Raw genomic sequence first — 27,126 nt, forward strand, 5'->3', positions numbered from 1 at the left:
TTTATATCCTGTTTCTTATGAATAGTATATATACATGAATGCATTATGGGCATTAAACACGATATAGTCTCTAACAAAGACATTATTGTTGGACCATCATGAAAACCTTATTATAATTCATTTTGAGTATAAAATTTATATTGTGATACATGGAAGGGACTATGTCGATAAACTGACATACAATCGCTATGATCCTTATTAGTCTTATTGCTTAACAATGACTTTATGTTGTGACCAGTATGATAATGGATTTATTTTTAATGCGCGTCTTATGTTTGTTATTAAACTGTATATATATAATTTCACACGGACCAAGTGGGAGAATGTTGGATTTTCCATAATTTACATCAAGTTAGAATATGGTCCTAGTATATTATATACTTATATGCTTTGATAAAATAAAACAATAAATCCTATTGGTCAGTTCACGTAAGGGTACGATCAATCATCATGTTTGATTAACCAAAGGGTACGTTGAATCCTATTGGTTCATTAATGAAAAGGTACCTTATGGATGAAGAGATACCTTGATGGAAGGTATATTTATAGAACATAAATCAGAATTGGTCCTCTCTCTAACTTATCAAAAAGTCATTTTCTCTCCATCTAGAAAATCTGTAAAGTTTAAAGGGTTAAGTGAGAGAAACACAATTCTCGTGATTCCTGAAGAACTCGATTGTAATCGTCATGGATCAAGGTACGCTCTTCTGACTGTTATTAAGTGTTTGTGAAAATCATCTTATTCAAACATCTGGGCAATTATGTTTGTTTAATATTATGATGAAATCTAAGATTTCTAACAGAAGGAAGGAACATAGATTACTCATAATAGAGAAGAGAAGAATTTAGGAGAGAGAAAAGATAAAAATAACTTCATTAAATCTTGGGTGAATTGTTAGTACAGTGTGTAACCTCTTATAGAAGAGAAGGCCAAAACAGTTGGTACAACAGCTGGCACTACAATCCAAAATCCTAACAAACTCATAACAACTAGCTACTTTAGCTCATAGAACCTATTAAGGAAATAACCTAAATAACTAGAAGGAAGCAAACAAAATTATAAAAACTAATCCTTAGAACCTGATTAACTAATTCCCTTTCAAACCACTAATAGTCGTGACAATACCTTCCCCTTCAGAGCATTCTTGACCCCAAGAATGTAAAAAAAAAAAGCAGTAAACTGAACTTGCCACACACACTGAAACTTCCCAGGATTGTCCAATGCTGTCACACCATGCAGTTCTACACGTATTTTAATTCCTGCAGGCTCAAGGCTCTTAGTTTTGTCACCCTTGAACTCCCTCAAGAGTGATGATGCAAAACTTGCATCCCAATTGGACCATGTATCTAATTGCCGAGGCCTCATGATGTCCCCAGTGAAATTCCTCACTTGACTTATGAAGTGTACATGAAAATCGATAGCTATAATCATTTCTGCACCAACAATACCCTCAGTGTGGACCTCAATAGCCATATCAGCATTCATTGTATTTGGGTCTCCTGCCTTTCCAATGGCAAAAAGTCACTCATTTTCATATACAACCACTTGCATTTCATTTGTCGCAACCTGTCTTTCAGCTCTGTTAATGAATGTAGAAATTTCACAATATCTCTACTTCCATCTCAGTTTTTCTATCTTGGACCAATTCATCTTCACTCTAGCAAAAGGCCAAAATCTGTCAAATGCCTGTGGAAGACAATTTTCATCAACAATTCCATTGATTGACAAATTTATGCCAGTTAAAGCAGCTGAAAGATGGAGAGAATCCTTGATGGTACCCACAATCAAACCAATGAAAACTTTTGGTGTGAACATATCTATTATTGAAACTGAAGCACAACTAACAAAGGCACCGAACAAGGCAGAGGAAACAAGGACTGCAGAGCCAACGACAAGATCCTTCCCAATAACAGTAGAGGTGTTTCCCGCACTCAAGCAAGCATAAGCAAATTTCCCCAATTTCATGCCATCTATCAATGCTAATCCCAACTTGTCCTCCATTGACCTATTGATTGTCCACTCCTAGAGCTTTCTTCACATTTTGAGGAACCCACCGATTGAGTTCCTCCCTGCACATTGTTGTGCAATTTTATATTAACTCCACAAGTAGGTTTCTCAAGAAATGGTGGATGTGAAGGAGGAATTTTCTTAGCATGCTTTACAACCAAAATATTGGGAAAATTGACAATGCATATATGTTGTTCTCTAAGTTTTAGTGTCTGGACTCAAACAATAGCTTGTATACCAACACTTGTAAGCTTGTTACCGAATTTCCAAACTGCAGCAATGGCCTTATAACTTGGTTGTCTTTGGAATCTTCCAATTATCTTATGCTGAAAGCCATTCCAACTCAGGCTGCGATTAGTTGCAGCAGCAAAAACTTCTCTTGATTGATGAACAAGTTCCCTATCTGCTAAGGAATCATGCCAAACAATCTTGTAGCCTCTTCCAAACTTGTTACTCAGACCATCATCAAATTTGTGATTTACAATGGTGTTATGATCACCATCTTTTGTATTGTCACATCCATCCCTTGTGTTACTAAATGCTATTAAACAAGAGCAGACATTAACTACATATTCAAAAAAACAAGTCCACTCTAGGGAAATGGCCCTCCAAGTAAAAATCAATTCTGCGAGGCATGGTTGATAGAGTGAATGTGCCTTCTAAATTTTGTGAGCTTCCATTTGATACACTAGTTTTCCCAATGCGTAAGGAGACAATTGGTCCATCCATGTATTCAAGTTTTAAGGTGTCCATGACTTTAGAAGGTATGAAAATATTAGGGGTAGATGGTATCCATTCTTGGAACTTGGAGCTGCTAATTTTTTTAAAGCTATATGCAACATCATACCATGGTTCAACCATGTCAGTTTTCCGTACAAATTTATTTGACTTTCCAAGGATTTGGACATTGTTTCTAGGAAGCTAATTCATTACTAATCGAATTGTGCTTGGACTAAAATTTGAGAACATAGAGGATTGCATTAACCAATCTATTGGAGGATATAGCATCACATTAGGAGATTTCTGGTTGACTCCAGGTAGCAGATTGGTTTCAAGAAGAAGTTGCGTATTGATTGGGGTGTTTTGGTTACAAGGTGCATGGCTTAATGGAGATCTGAAGGTTGGGTTAGGTTTTTGAGTAGTTACAAGTGTTGGGTTGATTTCTGTAGTGGTTTCAGTGTAGGAATGGTTAGTTTGGGGCCATTGTTGTGGAGCTAGGAAAGATCTAAAGGTAAGATTGGGCTTAGGAGCCTCAATCACATCCTTGAGATGGATGTTCTGAAACACAGCTTGTTTATAGGGATATATGAGTTCATGTGATCTTGAATCAGATTAATTTTCAGGGTTCCATTCCTTAATGAAATAAGAATAAGTAGAAACTGTAATGTTTGGGTGTGCCTTTTCTATAGTCTCTTGAGTCTTCTGATTGATATTCTGTAATCATGTTCTTGCATAACAGTCTCCTTCAGAGGTTCTCCATTGATATCTCCTGAAGCTAGCGAATGTGGAGCATCATCCTCCAGGTCAGGAGTTATCACATCTACTGCTACTGGTTTTCTGATTCCTCCATCAGACACCTCTTCAGGTGTATTTTCTTGATCCTCTACACTCATCTCTGTCTTGAACGAAAAATACGTTTTAGCCAACTCTAATTTCTGCTCAGGCTTTTCATCAAACACTTGGGATGCAACTGAAGAATGATCTGAAATTCCTTGATATTCTCGAACCGATTGAGCCAATTTTGATAAGGATTTGCAGATTTGTTCATAATTTTCTTGTTGCTTCTTCCAAATCAGTTCCTATTGTTCATCAAACTTTTGTTGCCGCTCGCAAGACTCCCTATGGTACCATTCCATTTGCTGTTCCAAATCTTCCATGGCCGGAGGAAAACAATCTCTGATACCAATGTCAGAACCTGAGTTCTGATGAGAGAATTTCAGAATAGAAAGAAGAAAAGAAATAGAGAATTAGAGGAAGAAGGAAGGAACATAGATTACTGATAATAGAGAAGAGAAAAATTTAGGAGAGAGAAAAAATAAAAGTGACTTCATTAATTCTTGGGTGAATTGTTAGTATAGTGTGTGACATCTTATAGAAGAGAAGGCCAAAACAGTTGGTACAGCTGTGATATAAGACAACTGGCACTACAATCAATAATCCTAACAAACTCATAACAACTAGCTACTTTAGCTCATAGGACCTATTAAGGAAATAACCTAAATAACTAGAAGGAAGCAAACAGAATTATAAAAACTAATCCTTAGAACCTGATTAACTAATTCCTTTTCAAACCACTAATAGTCGTGACATATTCTCAAACTGTGTCTCCAGAAGATCTCACCCTACTTGTCAGTTATGGCTATAGAAAGATTGTCCATTTTATTCTAGATGCAAGCTTCACGCTATAAGAATTGGTAAATATTACTCCATCTGTTTCATATTACATGTCGTTTTAGAGAATTGTATAGAAATTAAGGCTATTAGAAAAAAGATATTGTTGCCCCTTATTTATTGATTCCATTATTTATTTATTCTATATAAGTCTATTATTCTAATTAATTTTCATAAACCCACGTTTTATAGTAGGAAAAAAGATGACTTAACGTGTACTGATCATATAAAATGACATTTATAATGAAACAAAAAAAATTTCTAGAAAGATATGTAATATGAAATGAAGGTAGTATCCTGTTATCTGCCATTTATTTATTTTTTCAGAGGATGTGTTGCTTTTGTTGGAAGGAAACAAAGACTAGTTATTGGTTATGATGGATATTCTTAATGTCTTTTGTTCATTCTCTGTCAGAAGCTAAATATCTAAAACTCTCAGCTTCTCATGTGGTATCCCTTTAACCTCCTTTATGGGCAAATATTTACACTATGCCATTTTCCCTTTCACATGACACAAGATACTTGATAGACATTTGTTTTCGTGTCGTCTGAATATTTTTCGTGACAGTATTTTAACTGTATGTCATCTGAAGGCGAAATAAAAAATGCGCTCGATTCTCAGATGACATTATGATTACAGAACCCTGTCATCCAAAGAAAACGCGTGTTTTCGTTAAATTTGATGCGCTCAACAGATGACACTTCTAATAAATGAATGTCATTGTATGCCAAAAACAAAAAAGCGGCAAATGAAATTTCACTTACGCGGCCATACCAAATTTTAGGCGCTCTATATCATTTGACTGAAATTTCAGCTGATATATAAACCCTCTCTCAATCCCAAATCCCAGTTTAGGTTACACAAGCTTCATCCTTCTCATCCCTCTCATCCCGCTCTATCTCCATGGTTGATTTGAACATGCAATATTCACTGGGTGAGCTCGAAACATGGTACTGGTAAGCCATATTTTCTTCGTTCCTAGCTGTATTAGAGTATCATTGTTCCTTACTCTATCTTTTCCTCATCTGATTTACTTTGGTGTATGTCGATTTCAGCAGCTGGTATAATGATTTTGTGATTTTCAGACCTATCGTTGAAAGGTTTAGATCTCTCGCTTAGCTACACTGATTTTATTCTATTTAGATTCACTGCTGTAAAGCTTGGGTCTTTATCTTTTTTAATCTAGGGCAAGACAGTGCTTGATACAGTAGATGGTATGAACTCATCTGATTCCTTTTTATTTGAACACTATTTGCAGGGATAGTAAGAATGCTTCAGTACATGGGAAGGATGACTGAAGAGATTGTCAATCGGTTCATGCCTTTAGCATATGGGAAGATTTCTTTAACTTACTGAATATATATTAATGTTATGTTGGTTTGAACTGATTGGTCATGCCTTTAGAAGTGATTGTGTATGTTTGATGTACTGTTTTGGAACCTATAACTCATTGATTTAGGAAACTAGCCTGATTTAGTATATATATTGTTATGTGGGTTTGAACTGAACGATTACATATATGTATGATGTTTTGGGTGATGATGAAATGATTGGTATGAACTGATTGGTTAGATATAACTGTTTAGAAAGCTAGGACTCATAGAGTTTATGTATGAATGATCATTAAGCATGTGGCTGATTAGGCATACTCTAAAGCTTTGAATGTTCATTGAGATTGGCACTACTCTTACACCTATGAGTTATACTGCTAGAAGTGATTGAGTATTTGTATTTGTATGAAACATGTTTATGTATGATGTTCTGTTGATGTTTATGTTTGAGGTTCTGTATGAGTATATGTACGATTGTTCATTTGAGCATGTAGCTTATTAATCATGCATCAAGTATTAGAGGAACATTGTAAAAGGGTCATTAAGCATGTGGCTGATTAGGCATACTCTAAAGCTTTGAATGTTCATTGAGATTGGCACTACTCTTACACCTATGAGTTATACTGCTAGAAGTGATTGAGTATGTGTATGTGTATGAAACATGTTTATGTATGATGTTCTGTTGATGTTTATGTTTGAGGTTCTGTATGAGTATGTGTACGATTGTTCATTTGGGCATGTAGCTTATTAATCATGCATCAAGTATTAGAGGAACATTGTAAAGGGGTCATTAAGCATGTGGCTGATTAGACATACTCTAAAGCTTTGAATGTTCATTGAGATTGGCACTACTCTTACACCTATGAGTTATACTGCTAGAAGTGATTGAGTATGTGTATGTGTATGAAACATGTTTATGTATGATGTTCTGTTGATATTTATATTTGAGGTTCTGTATGAGTATGTGTACGATTGTTTATTTGGGCATGTAGCTTATTAATCATGCATCAAGTATTAGAGGAACATTGTAAAAGGGTCATTGAGCATGTATGAAGCATGTATTAAAAGGTAAATTTAGGCTAATTGCATGTACTGATATGGCTTGCAAATGATAAGATATCACCATACTCTTTTTTATCTGAACATGACCTATGATGATAAGTAAGGAATAAGTTGTCTTGAATAAGTAAGGAATAGACATGCACGAATAAGTTGTATACTTGTTATAGCATGTTCACTTGAATATACATGTCTACTTGAATAAGTTGTCTACTTGTTATAACATGTTCACTTGAATATACATGTCTACTTGAATAAGTTGTCTACTTGTTATAGCATGTTAGGCATACTCTTAAAGCTGAAAATGTTATGAACTCAACTGGCTCATTTTTATTTGAAATGATAAGTAAGGATTCTAAATGCAATTCGTTTATGAAGCATGTATGAAGCATGTATTAAAGGGTAAATTTAGGCTAATTGCATGTACTGATATGGCTTGCAAATGATAAGATATATTTTGATTAGATAGAATATACATATACATACGAACTGAATAACAAGCTCTACATAAAGGGTTATGTATGTGCATTGGCCATACTCTTACTATGTTCCTTTCCACTCGGTTTGATATCATAACAACAACATTAAACATGGTGATAGGTTTATGATGCATTCAGCACAAACAGAGTCCCTTGTTTCGACAGCATCATAAACCTCATTACCAAGTTTAGAGTACCACGAGTACAACCCAAGTGGAAAGAGCATTGTAAAAGGGTCAGTTTAGTCTACTTGCACATACATACAAACTGAATAGCAAAGCTCTACGTTATATTACAAAAGGGGGATGAGTGTTGCCTTTCGGTTGTAATTGACAGTCCAAAGTTCCTTAGCTATTTTGACTAGTGAAAGGAAATTTGGAATTGGAATGAGAACCACATTTGGATATCACATTGCCTTTCAGTTCAGCACAAACAGAGTCCCTTGTGGTGACAGCATCATAACCCTCATTACCAAGTGGAAGGAGCATCATAAAAGGGTCAGTTTAGGAGCACAAAGCTCTACATTATATATTACAAAAGGGGGGGGAATTAAAGGTCCAAAGCTCCTTAACTATTTTGACTATAGAAAGGAAATTTGGAATTGGAATGAGAACCACATTTGGAGCTCACATTGCCTTCCGATTCTCCTTTCTCTTAGCCAAGATAGTTTAGGAGATTTGGGCACCCTCATATCCACTTTGCATACTCCGCAGTCCATATCCGGGCGATCCCCTCATAGTCTTCCCTGTTGCTGCGGTATTGCTCATCAACTGCTTCTTGCCCAGGATATGGCTCCTCACTGTGGGGCTGTAGAAGTAGATCATATATGTGCCACAGACACTACAAAATGCATTGAATAATTAGAACAAAAATATGATGTTGTATGTTTATCAAATGAAATAGATAAATGGTTGCATTATACCGTGGCAGTGGAAAAGCGATGGTTATTAAGGATACGGGGAAGTTGAATCAACCCCTGAGGAGCCACGTTACGATGATATATCCTATTCCGGAACCAAAACTGAGAATAAGAGGAGAGATTTATTAGTGTATGTTTCATGTAGGTGATTATATCTTACTGATCTGAGTTAATATTACTCTTGCAGGTCTGTTTGGGAAATCCGGAGGATAGCTGATTCTGATTTCAAATACACCCATTTCATATGGGGTGTATTGGGGGCCTTTCATCCTGATCGACCATGTGAAGAAGTTACCATCGAGAGGACCTGTACGTTATCATCCAAGAAGAATCATTAGAAATACACAGAAGAAACTAGGAAGGGTTACAAAACAACTATGGATTGACATACGTACCATTGATGGCCAAAAGCCACCATGGGTTCTCATTGTACAACTTATTCAAGTCAGCAAATTATGTCTCCTGGAGTTTCAACAAGGGGATCCATTGTTGGTAAGTTTTCTGGTTGTTGAAGGTATGATTCTGAATTATGATGCATATATTTATAGTGATATGATTGTGGTAAGTGAAAGGCCGTGAAAGGGGAAGGGTCACGTAATTACTACTGAGTTTAGGGTTGTGTGTAATATTAATGACCTGCTTGGCTTTGCAGGTACCAAGACCTTTGGGATTATAGGCCTAATTATTACTCCAAGATATGGATTGACTTATGGAAGATTGGTTATTTTTTTATATGTTTTAATTCAGAAATGTATTGGTTCTTCAAGATATGGATTGACGTTAGGCACAAATGTAAACATATTATGAGTATTGGTCTCCAATAAAATTAAAACCATTGATATACAGAATTTAATCTTCATATTTTAGAATGTTTCTGTATTCAGGTATAAAAACCAGAAATTCAAACGAAGAAGAAGGCATAAAGTGACATTTTAATTTTTAAAAATGTCATCTAAACAGCAATAAAAAGACATTAAAATTAATATTTCTGTCACATGAAAAAATCCTTTGACATGATTGATTAAGACGTGTGCCATCTAAACAGGCTATAACGGCAGAAATTATTATACGAACTGTCATCTCAAATTAAATATGCCAATTTCTCACACTCTAACCTGGCGGTTTTAATTGTAAAAATGTCATTTGATGACATTAAAGGTGACGACAGTAATAAATAAGCTGCATCATAACAAGGGTAAAATGACAGTAAGAAAATAGGCTAATGTCATGTGTGATGACGAAACATGACAGAACCTGATCGTCGTCTGAAGGTGCAATAGACGGCAGTGAGCCCCGTGACAGATTTATATCTCGCGGGACGATGTTTTTTAACCGTCGTCTGAAGAGGGTTTTGGTGTAGTGTTAGGGTATGTCTTTTTAGTGGTAGCATGTCAAAAATATCATTCAAGGAGGTTGTTCATTCAAATCAGTCTAAATTCACAACTAGGAAAGGTACGTCTTTATCCCTACCGGGGAGGATGACCCTAATCCAATCAGTTCTCGGACAACTCCTAATCATCTAATGCAAACTAATAAGTTGCCTGTTTCAGTGACAAAGGAACTGGATAGGTTGAATTATTGCTTCTTATGGGGTGGGTATAGGATTACAATGAAAACTCACCTCTTGCGTTGGGACATCGTTACTCAGCCAAAAGATAAGGGCGGTACGGGCATTCGTAAGACAATTGACAATAACAAGGCTCTCTTAATGAAAATTGCTTGCTAAATTTGGATGAAACAGGATGCTTCCTAGATTTGTTTGCTTTATGGTAAGTATAGAAATGCTAAAATATTTAGAGGTGACAGGGGTGGAACTAATCACTGCTCTTATCTCTAAAAAAAGCATTCACTCAATTTTAGCATGGTTGTTAAAACCGGACTAGTCAAAGAACTGAAAAAGACAAATGGTCAAAGGTTAGAGGTCTAACCAGGGTTCTATCAGAGTTCAACTGGTGCTCAAAAATCACGTGAAACTTATATTTCTATTCAAATTTAACCTTATAATATTGCATAATATTAACAATATTTATAAAAAGTTATACTAATATAATCATATTTATTTAATATCAATGTCATAAATTTAATATGATAAATAAATATAAAAATTGAAAAAAAATATATATTTGAAATTAAATAGTTATTATTTTTATTAATATTACAAACACGTAAATAATATGATGGGTATTTTATAATTCAACTTAAGTTATTTAATTTATTATATTTTTAAATTTTATTTGTATGTATTTAAAATTTAAATATTAATTAAACTTTATTGATATTGAGAAGATGAAATAAATTTTTTATGATATTTATCTAGATATAAAAAATAATTAATATTAAATAATATTTTAATTATATAGTTTATAACATTACAATTAATATTAAACTTAATTAAAATAGTGGTGTAGTGGTGATTATTAGAGTTTACTAGTCGAAAACCCGTGTGATGCACGTTCTATGAAACTTTTATATAATTTAGATAAATAAATAAATTGACATATTTACTTTTAAATAATTTTATATCATGCTATGAAAAAAATTTATATTATGTATATTTGAAATTAATATATATTTTTTAATGATAATTCAAATTAAATTAATTTAAAAAAAATTGACTACTTTTTTTTATAGAATTTTAACTAAAGATGAATGATTTATTTATTTTTATAAAATTAAATGATTTGTACTTTTTAGGAATTTTAATACTTTTTCATATTCCAAATATTCTGTGAAACAATAATAATAAAATAGCATATTAATTAAGAAATATATTAGAATATAATAAAAAACCAAAAATTGAATTAAACTATAATTAAAATTAAATATTATATTTACGATACAAAAAAATTACAATATAGGTTAAACAAAAATTGAATTAAACTACAATTAAAATTAAATATTATATCTACGATACAAAAATATTATATCTATGTTAAAATGGAAGCAATATCAATATATTATTCTATAAACTATTACAATCAATACTTTTCTAATGTTGCATATGAAGAAACTTTATCAATTCAATATGTTACATATAAAAAAATAAAATTCGTAAGAATTAGTCACAAATTCATCTTGATGATAATTATTTTGGTTAATGGAATTTCATGATCACCAAGTATTCGAATTCAATTATTCATTCTGCTATAATAAACCAATATATCTAATTGAATCAGTTTAAGATGATGATTTCTCCCATTTTCATCTCGTAATATCTCATCAAGACATTCGATCAATTTGTTCTTCATTCTTTCACTATATAGAATATCAGTCATACTCGCAGATATCACTTATTTGACTTCAATATTTTCTAATAATTATATATTCTTGAATTTTGTAAGTAAGAAAAACAAACAAAAGAATTGGAAAAAAAATGAAGGGACGAAAAAGATAATTAAGAGAGAACCATCTTCCTCTCGGGTTTTTTTTTTTTTTGAAAATAAGAGAGAATGTCGAGACATAAGCGTATAAAGAGGAGAGTGAAAATATTTTTTGTCCATTAATTAAACATTTTATTTTTTCTTAATGAAGTATTAAGTCCATAAATTAATTTTAGTTAAATAGAATTAAATCGCAATTGTAACCACTCAGTACAAAAAAAAAACGTTTATAATTAATATGTGAAATTAATTATATTAATTAGAATCATTATGCTCAACATTTGAGAATTTGAAGAGATTCAAATAATAATATTTTCTTAATTAATATTTTTCAATAATTTGTCCTATGATCATATTTCATTTTCATCTGTTAAAAACTCTTGAAATACTAATAATTTTGTACGAACCATAATATAATAGTTAAAAATTATATAAGCCAATGTTGCAAAAGCAATTATCTCAATATCCATAATTAATGTACATTTTTAGGATTTTGAGCATCGAAATTTATTTTTATTTACCTTGATTTTGAATTCGTATCTAGCATAATCCACATTCTTCAAGAATAAACATCTTATCAAGCGTATTAGACGCTTACAATCTCCTTGTCTTGAAAATTCGAAAAAATAACTTCTTGATAATTATTATAATAATAATAATATAACATAATTTATATTGAAATAAACTTCATTGTAAGTATAATATTCCAATATCTCTTTAATATTTTATTTAATATGTCTCAAACTTCAATGAACAACTATCGTGTGAAACTTTATATCCATTTGTACCAAAATGCATAAAAAAAAGGGCTAAACTCAAACTAAAAAAATGAGTGGATTTCAACATGTTCCGAATTAGAAAAATTAATCTAACTTCAATTAAAACTAAAAATTGAGTTCATAAAAAGCAAAAAATCTAAATTTTAGTTAGAGTTAATAATTAAAACGGTAACACCTAGGAACATATATTAAAAAAGAATGCAAATATACAAAATCTTTATTTTAGTCATTTTGAAAAATAAATAAATAAAAAAGAAAACATGGATAAGATAGCGAGAGGTATGGAATCTGGATAACGACAGAATGGAATTTCATCTCTGAAAGATGAAACTATAACAATAATTGTTTAATAAAAATAAAACAACAGCACAATTGAGAAAGCCAAAAATTGAGTTCATATAAAACCGAAAATCTAAATTTTAGTTAAGAGTTAGCAATCGAAAATATAACACCTAGCAACATATACTAAAAAAGAATACAAATTTACAAAATCTTTATTTTAGTCATTTTGAAAAAAAAAGACAAATAAAAAAGAAAACATGGATAAGGTAGCGAGAGGTATGGAACATGGGTAACGACAGAAATGGAATTTCATCTCTGAAAAATGAAACTATAACAACTATTGTTTAATAAAAAGAAAACAACAACACAATTGAGAACAAAAATAACTACAACATATGAAAAAAAATCGAATAATTACCTTGAGAAATATAAGAATTTCTTGTAATTTTTGACACTTTTGTGTTTTCCGGTTTTAGTTGTTCATGCATCTTCTATTTCTGTATTTCTGCAATTGAAGCTATCAGTTTGGAAAAAAAAAAGACAAATGAAAAAGAAAACATGGATAAGATAGCGCGGGGTATAGAACATGTGTAACAACAGAAATGAATCTGAAAGATGAAACTATAACAACTATTGTTTAATAAAAATAAAACAACAACATAATTGAGAACAAAATAACTAAAACACATGAAAAAAATCGAATATTTACCTTCAGAAATATAATACTATCTATCGTGACCAATGAATATAATGGTGGAATACTATCTATCATGTTTTATATAGAAGTTTATTTGTGACTTTTGGATTTCATTTGCTTTGTGTTTTTTCATCTTCTCGTAACTCTTGCTTTCTTTTATTATTTTAATTAATAGGCTAGTAATTATTTAATATATTATAAATATAAATTTGTTATTTTTAATTAATTAAATACTTTTAATCTGATTTTTTACTACGTTGACAACTCAGCAAAAGACCTCTAAAACACTTCTCTCATTTCTCTCTGCTTCCGTAATTATATATAGTATAGATAAGTCAATGGTCCAAGTTTTAAATCATACCTTTGTTAAAATTCATAAATTTTTTAAAGTAAACATGCCTAAAATATAATTGTACCAAACCGTTCAATCGACACTGGGCCAACCGGTTCACGGCTAACCCTACCGGTTTGAGCGGTTTTCAAAGATTCAAAACTTGGACGACGGGAATCATGACCCATTTACTAGAGTGCGTTTGATAACTATCTAGGAACAAAATGGTTACTGAAATTAAGAAATATTAAGGTCAACCAAGCAGAGGAGGATTTGGATACGAGGTGTTGGGTTGGGACTAACGATGGATTAGTTACCTATAAACATGCCTACCTTTTAGTCTATAACAGTCCAATTGAGACAATAGATAAAAGATGGGCTACTCTATAGAAACTAAAAATTCCCTATCAGATTATAAGCTTCACTTGGCTTTGTGTACATAATCTATTATTAACAAACGCGTAAAGTATCTTCACGTTGAGAATCTATTTCCCACGCTTTGGGGGACTGCATACTTAGTTTTGGTGTTTGGAGAAAGTTGCTGCCTCTAAATCTACAACATGATTTCTTTAATGGTGTTGATTTGAGGACCATATGACTGGGATAGAAAAATGGTAGCTTATTTTTCTCACAACTTACTGGCATTTGTTGCGTTGGAGGAACATAGTTGTGTTTCACAGCACAAAAAAGTTCCACTTGATCCAATATCAGTAATCCTTGATGCTGTGAAATCCTTTAGGGATAGTCAGGTGAAATATATACTGGTGGCGTTTTTTGAAACTCTGATGGTGATTGGAGGTTCGGTTTCATGCATAAATTTGGGATTTGTTCAGCGTTTGATGCTAAAAGTTGGGGTGTTTATTCGTGAGTTCAATGGGAATTGAGTACTTGATAATAGAATCCAACAACACAGAAGTTATTGACATTCTATCTCAGATTGAGATTCAATAAGCAAGTCTAATGTTCTGTTCAAACTTATTATTAGGCTATTTGTGAACTTTTCAGCATGTGTTCTTGAAACATATCTTTTAGGAGCATAACTGATGTCGTAATATCAAATCACCACGCCTTAAGACCTATAAAACAGAACAATGTCAGATAGGGAGCCGGTGACCAGCGAACCGTCTCCGAAGCTTAAGTCAATATGTGGATAAAGGACTTAAGATGAAAACTATTAGTTGTAGATTATAGAAATAATGTGTACCTTTCTCCTTGTGTTGAACCTCTATTTATAGTAATTCGGGCTTCCCCTTATGTACACGTGTCAGCATCACATTAGTTCGGAATCTAAATTCCCTCTCTAATTGAGCTTAGTGTGTTTATGAGGTCTGAAACCTCATTTCGTAACTGGACCCTTTCGGGGACCCTAAATGAGTCGGCCCAAAGAGTAAGTTATGGGCTTTCTGGAGGCCCATCCGATATTATTTACCATATCAGGAGCCCCCCCCCCCCCCCCCCCCCCCGCCAAAAAAAAAAAACTTATTTTGAATACATCCTTTAAGATTTACTTTACTGATTCGTTATTAATGCAGCCATTCTGCTTATGTCATTTGTGTTGAAAGAAGACAACCTGGCCCTTTGTCATCATTACTGCTGCTACCTTACCCTTTCTACTAATACTGAATAGGCGCCTTGATAAGAATTCTCCACTTATCGTTTTTAGAAAGAAAAAGTAGAAAAAGTTCTATTCTTCAACTTCTTCGATTCAACTGTAAGTTCTCTTCTTCTTCCTTTATTTCCATGGCACCTAAAGGTGTTACGAAAAAGATTCGTGAACCTAAAACCTTACTTCTTCCTCCAAATCCCCCCATAGAAGAAATAGATGAAAAAATTCCTGAGATTCCTAAGAAAACCAAGAAATTAAACCCTAGGGTTCCTGACCAACCATCCATTCTTACTGAAAAAGATTTAACGAATTTGAAGGAACAATATGAATGGCTAAATACCATGACTTTATCTCTCCCGTCTCCAAATGAGAGAGCCAATCTTCCCCCCTCTTCTTTGAAATTAGGCATCTTTTTCCAATTTTTAGAATAGGAAATGACCTTTCCCCTAGCCGACGGTGTAGTTTCTGTGCTTAATATGTTTAATCTTAGCCCCTGTCAAATTACTTCAAATGCTTGGATGGAGCTGTTAAGTTTCAATGAAGTTTGTCTGGGTAAATTACATACGTGGTGTACAACCTTTATCCATAATCATATTTTGGTGTACAACCAAAATTTTATCACACTAAACTGTACAACCTTTTAGTCACCTCCTACTAAAGTGTACAACCGGTAATTTTGATAAGTCAACGCCTGATCAACGTGCCACCTCATCACTTTTAACCTCCTAACAGATAAAGTGGATCCCACCTAATGTTAAATGACTAATTTACCCTTAATTATATTTTCTTTTATTTTTTATTTTTCTTTCATATTAATTTTATCGTTTCTCTCTCCTAAATTCTCTCCCCTATCTCTCTCTGATTTCTACCGTCGTTATTCCGATCAAATGAACAAAATATTTCACCCAGCTCCGCCACTTGTTCATCGTCAGGCTTCTCCCGATGATCATGTCTGCTCATGTTTGTTTAATTAATTTCTCTCCGAATCTTTTCAACCTTCCAACTTTGTAAATCTAATCATATAAATCTCGAAAAGATTTCCATATTTTGAAGATGATACCAGAGAAGAGAAGATTATCAAAAATCGAAAACTCAGGTTTTCAAAAGAGAAATCAAATTCAAATCAAAGATATTCTTACAATATGAATGCCTCATAGCTTGAAGAAAAAGTAAAAAAAAATAAATGTTCTCTGTATCTTTGGTCTGAATAGTCAAGTAATTCCTTTCTATGTTGTTGGGTTTATTTTTTTCCAAAGAAATCACAAGTAATGTAGGAAACGGTGTGCACTTCAACTACATAGATGACAAACCAATTTATTTAAACATATAAATATATACCTACAACTCACAGCAGCTAAAAACATGTTCTCTTACTTGAAAGGAGAGAGATTGAAAGTTTTTTTTAGAGAGAGAAGTTAGTGAGAGAGAGGACTTGAATCGAAAAAAAAAATTGATTGTGGACATTATGTTGGAAGTAGAAAGCAATGGGAGAAGTATGTGTAGGAGAAGAAGCTATCATCACCGGCCATAGAAGGGAGACGGAGATGCGTATTATCCCCTTTATGGCTTGATTGGATGAAGGGTAGGGAATGGTTAATAAAGGAAGGGTAGTGAATGGTAGGGAAAGGTAAGGAAATGGAAGGAAAGGGAAGGAAGGGTAATTTCTAACACTTCCAAACCCACCAAATTGGAGGGTTGAAAATTGGATGAAATTTCTTAAAAAGAAACCCTTCAAACCCCCTTCAAACCCTTACCCTTCTAATTTTTTTATCTTCCAAACATGGGTTTGTAGAAACCCTTACTAACCCTTCCCCCTCCCAAACAAGGGTTTCTATCAACCCGTACTAACTCTTCCCTTACTAACCCCTCTAAACCCTCCATCCAATCAAGCCCTTAGTGTTGAAGAGAGATAAGTATGTGTAGGAGAAGAAGAATAATTAATTGAAGGGTGTAAAAGTAATTATCAATGTTTGATGACTTTTAGATTGAATTTATAAAAGGGTAACTTAGTAATTGCACATGTCATGCGTCCATTATGTTAATGAAAATTGATGACATGACGGTTTGACCAGCGTTGATCGGTCATAATTACCGGTTGTACACTTTAGTGGGAGGTCATTGAAAGGTTGTATATTTTAGTGCGACAAAACTTTGGTTGTACACCAAAGTGTGGTTATAGGTAAAGGTTGTACATCACGTGTGTAATTTACCCAAGTTTGTCTTGATATGGGTTTAGAGCTTACTGGTTCTCTTTTTCGTTTTTACTGGAAACCTATAAAAAAGGTTACACAAATCTCTTTGAAACTTACTCTTATATACTACTAGGGTTAACACATGGGCCTAATCCATTTTGGGCTCCTCATGTATCAGAAAAGCCCATCAACTTTGCCACGTGGAACTACAGAAGACCAGTACTCTCTAGATATAGAATATGTAACATCTCCTCGTCTAAAGTACAACAAAATGACTACATACTAGGAGCTGGACTAGCGAAGCCTCGCTAGATGCAATCAAGGATCCAAATGTTGCCACAATCACACTTGACGCTAGAAATCTCGAGTCAGGTGACCTTGAGAGATATGAAGCCCTGATAGCTGGCTCACTCCCTCCTATCAACACAAGATACATGGTGAACTTCGCTCCACAATCAAAAAATATGTAATATACAAGTATTATCAATAGTTGGATGACCGCGACCTCTCATCCACATCGAGAAATGGTGTTCGATGCAAGAATAGGTACCAAGGTGAAAGGTGGGCAAGGGTTCTTCTTTATTTCCTTTTGGTATGTTGCTATTCTAATATAATGTATACTGTACAAATTTTTTTGCCATAGTCTATCAAAAAACATAGATTTTTTGCCAATATATCCTAAATAATTTTGATGTCCCTTTCTATAACATACAAGATTTGATTTTGTTTTTGTCCATGCTATACTATGCATATTAATTGCATAACACAATCACATTTGGATATTTTAACTTGGTTGTAACGCTCATGTTAATGTTTACGGATAAGGTGCAAAAACGCCCCTAACGCTGTCAACCAAGAGCAATATTACCCTTAACGTTGTAAATGGTGCAATTAAGGGCCTAAGGTTAGTAACTTGGTCCAATTTTAGATATCTCTAGCAAATTCACTAACATCGTTAAATGTCATGTTCCCCCTGAAGTTCAGTTCATGTCTGTGTCTGCAGTTTTCGGCCCTAAAGTTCAGTTCATGTCTGCAATTTTTAACATGTTTGAGAAACATCAGATTCGATTTCCAATGCTTATGGTCGGGTTCTCAGTTGAATATTACTTAAGAAAACCATGGTGAATTGGAGGAGGAATTAGAAGAGAAAGATAAATCAAATCGACTACGAAGTGCTCTGGTGAAGTGCTCCGGTGAAGTGTTCGTTGGAAAAGAAAGAAGCAGCTCAAGAAGAAGAGGAGAAAAGTGGTTGTTAGAAAAGAAAGAAGAAGAAAAGCAGCCCAAGAAAAAAGAAGAGGATAAAATAGAAGGAAAGAATAGCAGAATCTGAACTAATTAATGGGAGGAAAAACAAGAAATAATACCAGCGATGATCAAGAGAGATTGTGAATGGTGACGATGAAATGATTTCTATAAGATTTAATTAGGAGTTCTATAGATTAGGAAAACAGAGCATCTAACAGTTGGAGTGAATCTTAGAGATGTCCAAAATTGGATCAAGTTATTGACGTTAGGCCCTTAATTGTACCATTTATAACGTTAGGGGTAATATTGTTCTTGGTTGACAACGTTAGAGGTATTTTCGCACCTTATCCCTAATGTTTATGGAGCTGCATCCCCTTATCTTATCATTATTAATTATCATTAAATAGCCTTAATTTCTTTTTAACTATAAGTAACCACCACTTTCCTATTTTATCCTTTAATTTAAAATTTCGAAATACTTCGAAAAAAAATTAAATAGTTCATTCATTAAACCATTCCATTTATATAAGGGAAAATTACAAAAATGGATCAAATGGAGGCTCATTTACATATTTAACTCATTTACTCAACCTACTATATATCTAGACTGTTTTTGAGTGACTTTCTCATAATATCCCTAACCTTCCCACTTCCCCCTTACGCGAACGATCTCTCCCCCTTCTCTTTGGTTACGCGAAACGGTTGACAGCTCCTTCATTAATGATTCCAAAACTTTTGATCTTCCTATCTTCCTTTAAATTGCACGAAATCTGCATCATTTCTCCAAATCATAATGTATTTCTCTTCTTCCTCTCTTCATCTCTTGATTGTTCATCTTCCTACTGCTAGAAAACGAAGCCATGGTTGTTCATCTTCATGTTCCTGCTCGTTACTTGGTTTCTTTCTTCTTATTACCATCAAAGAAATGGTTATTCTACGTTGTTTCCATCGTTTTTTCCAGTTTATCATATTGTTATTGTCGCTTTTAAGGGTGAAAGGCACGAAAAATGTAAGTATCTACTGTTTTCTCTGCGTTTTCCATGAAATCACTTCGCGTAGTCGATGATTTCGCGAAGATATGCGATGAGAAAGAGCCTGAAACATGACGATCTGCTTAGCGAATCGATTATTTCGTGAAGTCTGTGAGTAGAAAAGTTCATAATTTCACTCGCAGACTTCGCGAAAGCATCGATTTTTGCTAAGTAGATCGTCACGTTTCAGACATCGCAGACTTTGCGAAAGCATCAATTCGCTAAGTAAAATCATCATCTTCCCTGCACATTTACATTCGCATGCTTCACTAAGCCTCGTTTTGCGAAGCCAAATCGTATTTTTTCCTGCCTAACACGATTAATTTTTTCTGAAAGTGATTGAATACATAACATCCCTTTCTGGATGGCGGCATATTGGGCTGCAGAGGAGATGACTTTCCTTCTTGTATAGGGAGAAATTTCCTCAAGATTGGCACATTCACTTTGAAATGATTGGTTATGAGAGATTGTGTCAATCTTGGTGTGCACTATGGGACACGTCCATCCCAAAAGGTTTGGACTTCAATTTCTCATCCCAAAAAGTCTGGACTTCCTGTAGAGGGAGAACTTTCCGTCCAGATTAGTTAGGTTTACTTTAAAATGATTTGTTAGGAGTTTATTGTGGCAATCTTGTTGTAAATTTTGATAATGTTATTATTTTAATATTGTTATTGTGGCAATCTTGTTGTAAATTTTGAAATTTTGAAATCTTGTTGTAAATTTTGATAATGTTATGATTTTAATGTTAAAATTCGTTGTTGTTTAGCATTTTTTGTTATATACCACTTAGCGAATTTTGTTAAAAACACAACCAGACTTCGGATATGCTAATTAAAATCATCAACTAAACCAAACATTAGCTTCGCAGGCTTCGCATATGCTAGAACCTGCGAAGTCATACGGGAGGGAGATAGCCGCTCCATGTAGTAAGTTGAGTAAATGGGTTAAATATGTAAATGGACCTCCCATTTTTATAATTTACCCTTTATATAATGTTTTTTTTTTGTTTTTGTTCTTTTCCAATATATTTGTGTGACGGATAAAGTAATTGCTTCACGCTACTGCACAAAAAAAAAAAAAAAAAAAAAAAAAAAAAAAAAAAACTGTTGATGTCAGCTCTTGCTTGATTGAGGAAAACTTTTAGCTATTTGATAAACAAGTTTAAGCAATTACAAAACTGATGATTTATTTTATAATCTTTTGATGTGTTGATTGTAATTTATGGTGGAAAAAACAAATATCGGATAAGGGCCTGTACATATCACAAACAGATCCAGTTAAGCTTCTCTATAGACGCAATTTAACTCCATAAAAACTTCTAGTTGTCTGCTTCATGTTAAAATTTCTTTCAGTTCAATGTTTCCATCACTCATTTTCATATTAATTCTTGTCTGAGGACTTGTTTTTTCTTAAGTAAGTGCTTCCTTTGCTTGTTAAAATTATGTTACTTCTCCATCAAAGTTGGGATAAACCTGATTGCCTATCTCCAATTGTCAAAAAATTAAATGTCTTATTCCATGAGACAAAAAGACATTCACCATCTTAACACTCATAATGCATCTCAACTTTCTCCACTACATGACTCAAATTTATTAAGTTTCTCAAATAAAATCAAATGATACGTACTAATACAGATGAAATGAGTATTGTAAGCCCAAAATCTAACCAATTTAGGATATCACCGAGCAAAGCCCTCCAATCCTTTTAGTGTGCTGGATTATCTTTAGCTCATGATCGATGCTATTGATTGCTTGAAGCTACTGCCAATTTCTTTGATCTTTTGCTTCCACAAATCTTCGAATATACGTTCTTCGTTCGAATCGCCAACAAAACATCCAAACCAAAACCAATTACACAAGCGATGGCCATGACGATGAACACAAGCCTATAACAATGAGCACCAGCACAAGTGTTGCCGCCTCCTGCCGTTGGTGTAGCTTCAGCATCATATATAAGTCCGGCAAGTAGACCCGAGAAGAGAAAGGAACCAAGTGGAAGGTTGAGAATTAAGATGTTGTAAATTAGTCCGTAATATTTCAGACCGAACAATTCAGAAGCAGTCGGGACTGTGATAGCAAGACGAACTCCGTAACAGATTCCAACAACAATTGAACCAATGTACAAGGAACCAGGCATTGCCATCGCCATCAGAATGTATCCAACTGCCATTAAGATTTGAGATGCTGCATTCCACAGAGGCCTTGGTGTTCCAGCTTTTCTGATAATTGAAAAATAAGTATAATAATTAAATTAATGTCGGCATGCTAAAAGTATACTACGACTTTTTTTTTTATCAACTAACACGCACAAAAAAGAATTACTGTGATGCTTTAAAGTGTTACATCTTTCATTGGTAGAAGCTGGACCACTAAAATTAATTTTGAACAAGATATTCAGAATTGATATCCTAACCCTTAGATAATGCTTGGTAATATATGGACCACATTTCAGCACCAAAGAAAATAATATATTCGATTTGACAAAAGTAATAAATTTAATATTACTAAAACAGAAAATATCGTAATAACTTAATTAACTACTCATTTTGCTTCTACGTAATTTTGTTGAATTAATCGTTTTTTTTTTTTTTTTTGTTTGTTTTCCATTTGTACACACAAAATAGATAAACTAAAAGCTAAGAAACCAACTCAGAAATAGTGCAAATGCTATCATGAAAAACTTGAATTCAAAGTTTTTAGATAACTCTCTTAAAGCCTAAGTTTCTATAACTTAGAAGATAAATCCCCAACTTTCGTATACATTTCATTATATGGTAAGAATTGTCTCACACGTATAAGGAGTCATTTAGCTTCTTTACAAAGGAATGTCGAATATATTAAATAAATGGATGCCGTAGTTTCCTAGAAAAATCAACTGGTATTTTGAGAATGTCCTACTCCTATTTACCCGCTGAACTTGCTTCAAGTAAATTATTGACTCTTAAGTGACCTATCGATCTCTTGAATTGCTTTAGTAATGCTCTCTAATTTGCTTAAAAGAGGAGAATTGATTTTTCTAAATAAATACAGAAAAGTCAACTCAATTGCCTAATGTATTATTCAAAAAGAAAATGGAAGATCGCAAGACTCTTCATTTACTTTCTCCGTTTTTAAAAGAGACAATATTTTTGGGTAGCATTAGTAGAAAATAAAAGAATTCTAATGGCTTTCTAAGTTTTTGTTTTTGTGAGATTTAACCCTCTAATGAATGAATAGTCATGCTTAGAGTATATTTCTATGAATGAAAGTCCAATTTCACAAAACCAAAATTCCAGAGCTAACGTTTGGCATATTCGTAGAATATACTGTTACCTATGTCTAAAATAATGTTTTGCTTACTGCTATTCTCTGCTCCCCTATTCCTCATCACAAATACCATTAACAATTCTAAACAAATATAGCAAACATTATATTAATTAATAAAATTCAAACGTCATAGAAGGCAATAACAAATATATTCAATTCAAAAGCTCACAGACAATGACATTAATAATATAAAAATAATGTTAGCTAAAAAATAGGCATAATACAGTTTTCAAATTTTCAACTAATCCTCTCAACTTCAAAACGTTACAACTACTATCATACTATCACGCATTGCTACGTGACAATTGAGTGGTTATTTACTCCAAATAAAAAGTAGAGGGAGTTAGTCGTAATATTTTAAAAGTTCAAAAAATTAATTGTAGTTGTTGGACAAATTGAAGGGCGGGACATGTATTAGCCCAAAAAAAAATATATATATATATATAAGTAATGTTGCATACTCTCGTTAAATTTCAACTTGGTGTATTATATATAATATACTTTTCTTTTCTTTATAAAGTAAGCACATTAAAGAAACATGTTGAATGAAATCTTAACTTAATTCTCACAGTAAAGCAATTGACACGGGCGCCACCTATTTCCTAAATTAAGTAATTAACCAACCATAAAACAATTTGAATAATAAAACAAACACTAATTTACTAGTAATAAATAAAAGAGCCACTACATTTTATTAATGTATTTTTTCTTGCCAATTTTTCTCTATTTTTTTAATGATTCTATCATTTTTTTTTTTTTGTAAAATCATGAATTACTTAGATCGTAGATGCATTAATGGCCTCATCAGATTGAAATCATATGTAAATATAGTAAATAATATAGAGATGAAAAGGCAGACAAGTTAATTGAATTAAAGAGAAAAATAAAAAATAATTAAGGGTGAGATGAGTGTTACTTACTTGATAAAATACTCGGAGATTAAACCAGAACCAATCCTTCCAAAAAATCCCCAAATGCTAGTAAGAGACACGAAAATTGAAACGTCAGCGTATCCAAGAGCCAACCCGATCTGACCCATGTTGTTCATCACAGCCAAACCAGTTCCTACTCCACATAGAAACGAGACAAACATAACCCAAAAATCCATCGTGATCAACGCCTCCACAATCGTGTGTTCTTCACCAATTACCGGCTTTCTCTTTACCTCCGGCAACGGCTCAGCCAACACGACTGCTTCCCCCGCCGCAACCTCTGCCTGCTCAACTAGCTTATGTTCTGCCTCTTCTTCTTCCTGCTTTTCTTCACTCAACAGCAGCGGTTCGTCAATACGCTCCTCCACATCTGCCGGTTTGTTTTCCAACCGTTTCAAATTCCAGCTCTTAACAAAGCAATAGATCGGAATTGCTAACGGAGAAGCCAAAAGAGCCAGCAATACAACAGAAAACCCTACGGACAAAGCTTTGCTTGGATTTGCTATGAAGTCATATGCTAACAGGTAAAGAGCTACAACAACAGCAACAACGTTGAAGACGGAGAAATATTTGAACTCTTCCTTTTCTTCTTCTGAAGATTTGACCGGCGGGATCTCACGGAGGAAGAAGACAGCCGCGAGGCAGACGGCGAAAGGTACAATTGCAAGCATGAGGAGGAAACTGGCGGCGTCGTCGTTGAATAATGCAGAACAGAGGTCGGTGAATATGGCGGTACTTAGTCCTACATAGCCTTTCAAGATTCCGGAGACCGGACCTCTGTTTCGTCTGAAATTCCGTATACAAGTTACTAGAACCGCCGTGTTCATCCATGTTGTACTGTTGCCTCCCAAACAGAGGAATATGCACATCTAAATCACGGAATCAATAAATTCCATTAATTAAACCCCCAAATCAGAAGCTAAAAAAAAAAAAGAAAAGCAATGAGTGTGACATAGGCCTTTTTCGATTAAAAAATGGGAAATGAAGAAGAAAAGTCATGTGTTCGACGAAATGTCACAACGAAGTAATTGAATAAAAGTAAATGGAAAAAATCAAACCTGCCAGTAAGAAAGAGGCTGAATTCTTCTACTAACAACAAGCCATTGAGCACCGTAACCAATAAGTCCTTCGATAGAACCAATAAGAAAAATGACAGGAGTAGGTATACGATCAGAGGCAAGACCAGCAAGAAGACCAAAGGCCTTACCCACATCTTTGGCAACAGATAAATTGTTAAGTTGGAGCTGGGTCAAGTTCATGAGAGTTTTAAGAGCATCAGAATAGTTAGAGAAAGTGTAATTATTGCCAGATATGGATTGCACCCAAACAGCAGTGACAAACCCAAGCCATTTGATAGCAGTAAAATAAGTAGAAGAAGAAGAAGATGATCGAAGAAACCCCATTACAGAACTAGTGAATGAATGAAGAGAGAAGAAAAAGGATTGACCGATGGACAATAAAATGAGGCTCAGATAGGCTTTATATAAGAAGATAAAATATCCTATTTATTTTCCGGGGTTTGGAAATCAGCGCTTTATTGGTGTAGGTACACGTCGGTTCATCCGCGCTTTATTGGTGTAGGAACCACGTCGATTCATCCTTCGGTCTCAAACTATGGCTGGTTTTGAAGAATATTATTTGGGGATAGCGCAATTTGCCCAAGGTTTTCCTTTCCCAGAATTACACTAAAGTAACCTTCTCAATTAAAATTAATTTTAATACTAGAGTTGTTGAAAATTTTAAAATTTTGATTTAACTGTTATTTAATTGTTATATTAAATTTTTCAGTATCATTTATACTTACCATATTTAAAGAATATTGAGTTTAAATTTAGGAATTAAAATAAAAAACGGACTCAAAATGAGAATAACGGAATTAAAAACACATTTTATTTATTGTATTTGGTTTAATTTGAAATCAAAACTATTTAATTATCTAAATATCTAGATTTTGACTATTTGGTTTTAATGTGCATTTCATATATTATTCATTTTATTTCTTTATATAAATCATTCTAATGTTTATTTCATATAAATTAAGAAATATAATTAATATATAGTCAAAATAATGAATTTACATCTTTTCAAAAAAAAATAATGAATTTACATTAATTAACCAAAAAAATAAAATAAAACTTTTTGGAAAACTAAAATAACTTATATTTGAAAAAAACATTAATTTGCTACAATGACTAATACGAGGGGAATGGATGAATATTACATTTGTGATGATAAGTGGAATTCATATGTCCACAACTAGGGATGCACATGATCGGTTTTTTAAAAACACTAACCATACATTAGTCCACTAATCATTAATCCATTAACCAATTATTTCGATTGGTTAACCAATTATTTCGATCGGTTAACCTTTTATTTCGGTTTCTGACTATTAGTAAATAAAAATAATAAAAGAATTCTAATTTTTATTTTGAGTGGGACGGTGGATCAATGACGAGTTGAAGAATGGGATTTTTTTTTTGCCAATAAGTAATAGCGAAAACCTCTCGGCGAAAACCTTAGCGTCTGTCACACAGTCTCCCAATAGAGACCCCTCCGTCGTCCGTTTACGGTCGGCCTCCGGCTGACCTTCCGTATTTCCACTCGTCTGACTCTCATGGTCCTTCATGGTCGAGGAAGGATTCTGGTGCGGAGCCACCATGCAAAAACTCGAGGGATCTTTTACTTAATAAACAAGTATTACATGATTCCAAGATTCGTGAAAACCTTCGTGAGAATGGGAAAGTTGTGATCACCATTGATAAGGCGAATCCGTTATACCCGAAGGTATAGCTTGACTCGATTTTGAAGCAACAGTTACAACCCAATGGAACAGTGCCCTAATCATCAAGTTGCTTGGGAGAAAGTTGGGCTATATTGCCTTGCATTAGAAGGTATCGGATTTGTGGAAGCCGATTGCTAACTTTAGGATGATGGAAGTTGGGAATGGCTTTTATGTGGTGAAGTTTGATGATCCCCTCAACAGATATCATGTAATCCTGGATGGGCCTTGGATTGTTCAAGCAAATTATCTCACAGTACGCACCTGGTCTCCAGCGTTTTCTCCATCGGATTCGTTGATTGAATCTACCCTTGTGTAGATTTGTTTCCCGCAAATACCACTGTTCCATTATAATCAGGATGTTTTATTGGCAATT

At 33.7% G+C, this 27,126-nt stretch overlaps 1 protein-coding gene across 1 annotated transcript; it reads right to left on the reverse strand.

The window, feature by feature from the left end:
• Nucleotides 1-21,221: 21,221 nt before the first annotated feature.
• On the reverse strand, nt 21,222-25,499 carry LOC136222217 (protein NUCLEAR FUSION DEFECTIVE 4-like). The gene is made up of 3 exons (XM_066009771.1): nt 25,027-25,499; nt 23,957-24,837; nt 21,222-21,949 (listed from the first exon to the last, which is right to left on the reverse strand). Exons 1-3 carry the CDS (start codon nt 25,369-25,371, stop codon nt 21,472-21,474), a joined length of 1,704 nt encoding a protein of 567 aa, XP_065865843.1. The 5' UTR covers nt 25,372-25,499; the 3' UTR covers nt 21,222-21,471.
• Nucleotides 25,500-27,126: the final 1,627 nt, after the last annotated feature.

This window comes from Euphorbia lathyris, chromosome 3 (genome assembly GCF_963576675.1).
Source record: "Euphorbia lathyris chromosome 3, ddEupLath1.1, whole genome shotgun sequence".
NCBI classification, from domain to species: domain Eukaryota; kingdom Viridiplantae; phylum Streptophyta; class Magnoliopsida; order Malpighiales; family Euphorbiaceae; genus Euphorbia; species Euphorbia lathyris.

Excerpts from the sequence above, each read along its gene's own strand:
- LOC136222217 (XM_066009771.1), bottom strand. The coding sequence starts at position 25,371 with ATGGGGTTTCTTCGATCATCTTCTTCTTCTTCTACTTATTTTACTGCT. Across the intron at positions 24,838-25,026 it reads AGCCTCTTTCTTACTGGCAG|ATGTGCATATTCCTCTGTTT; the intron begins GTTTGATTTTTT and ends TCCGTGATTTAG. Across the intron at positions 21,950-23,956 it reads ATCTCCGAGTATTTTATCAA|AAAAGCTGGAACACCAAGGC; the intron begins GTAAGTAACACT and ends TTCAATTATCAG.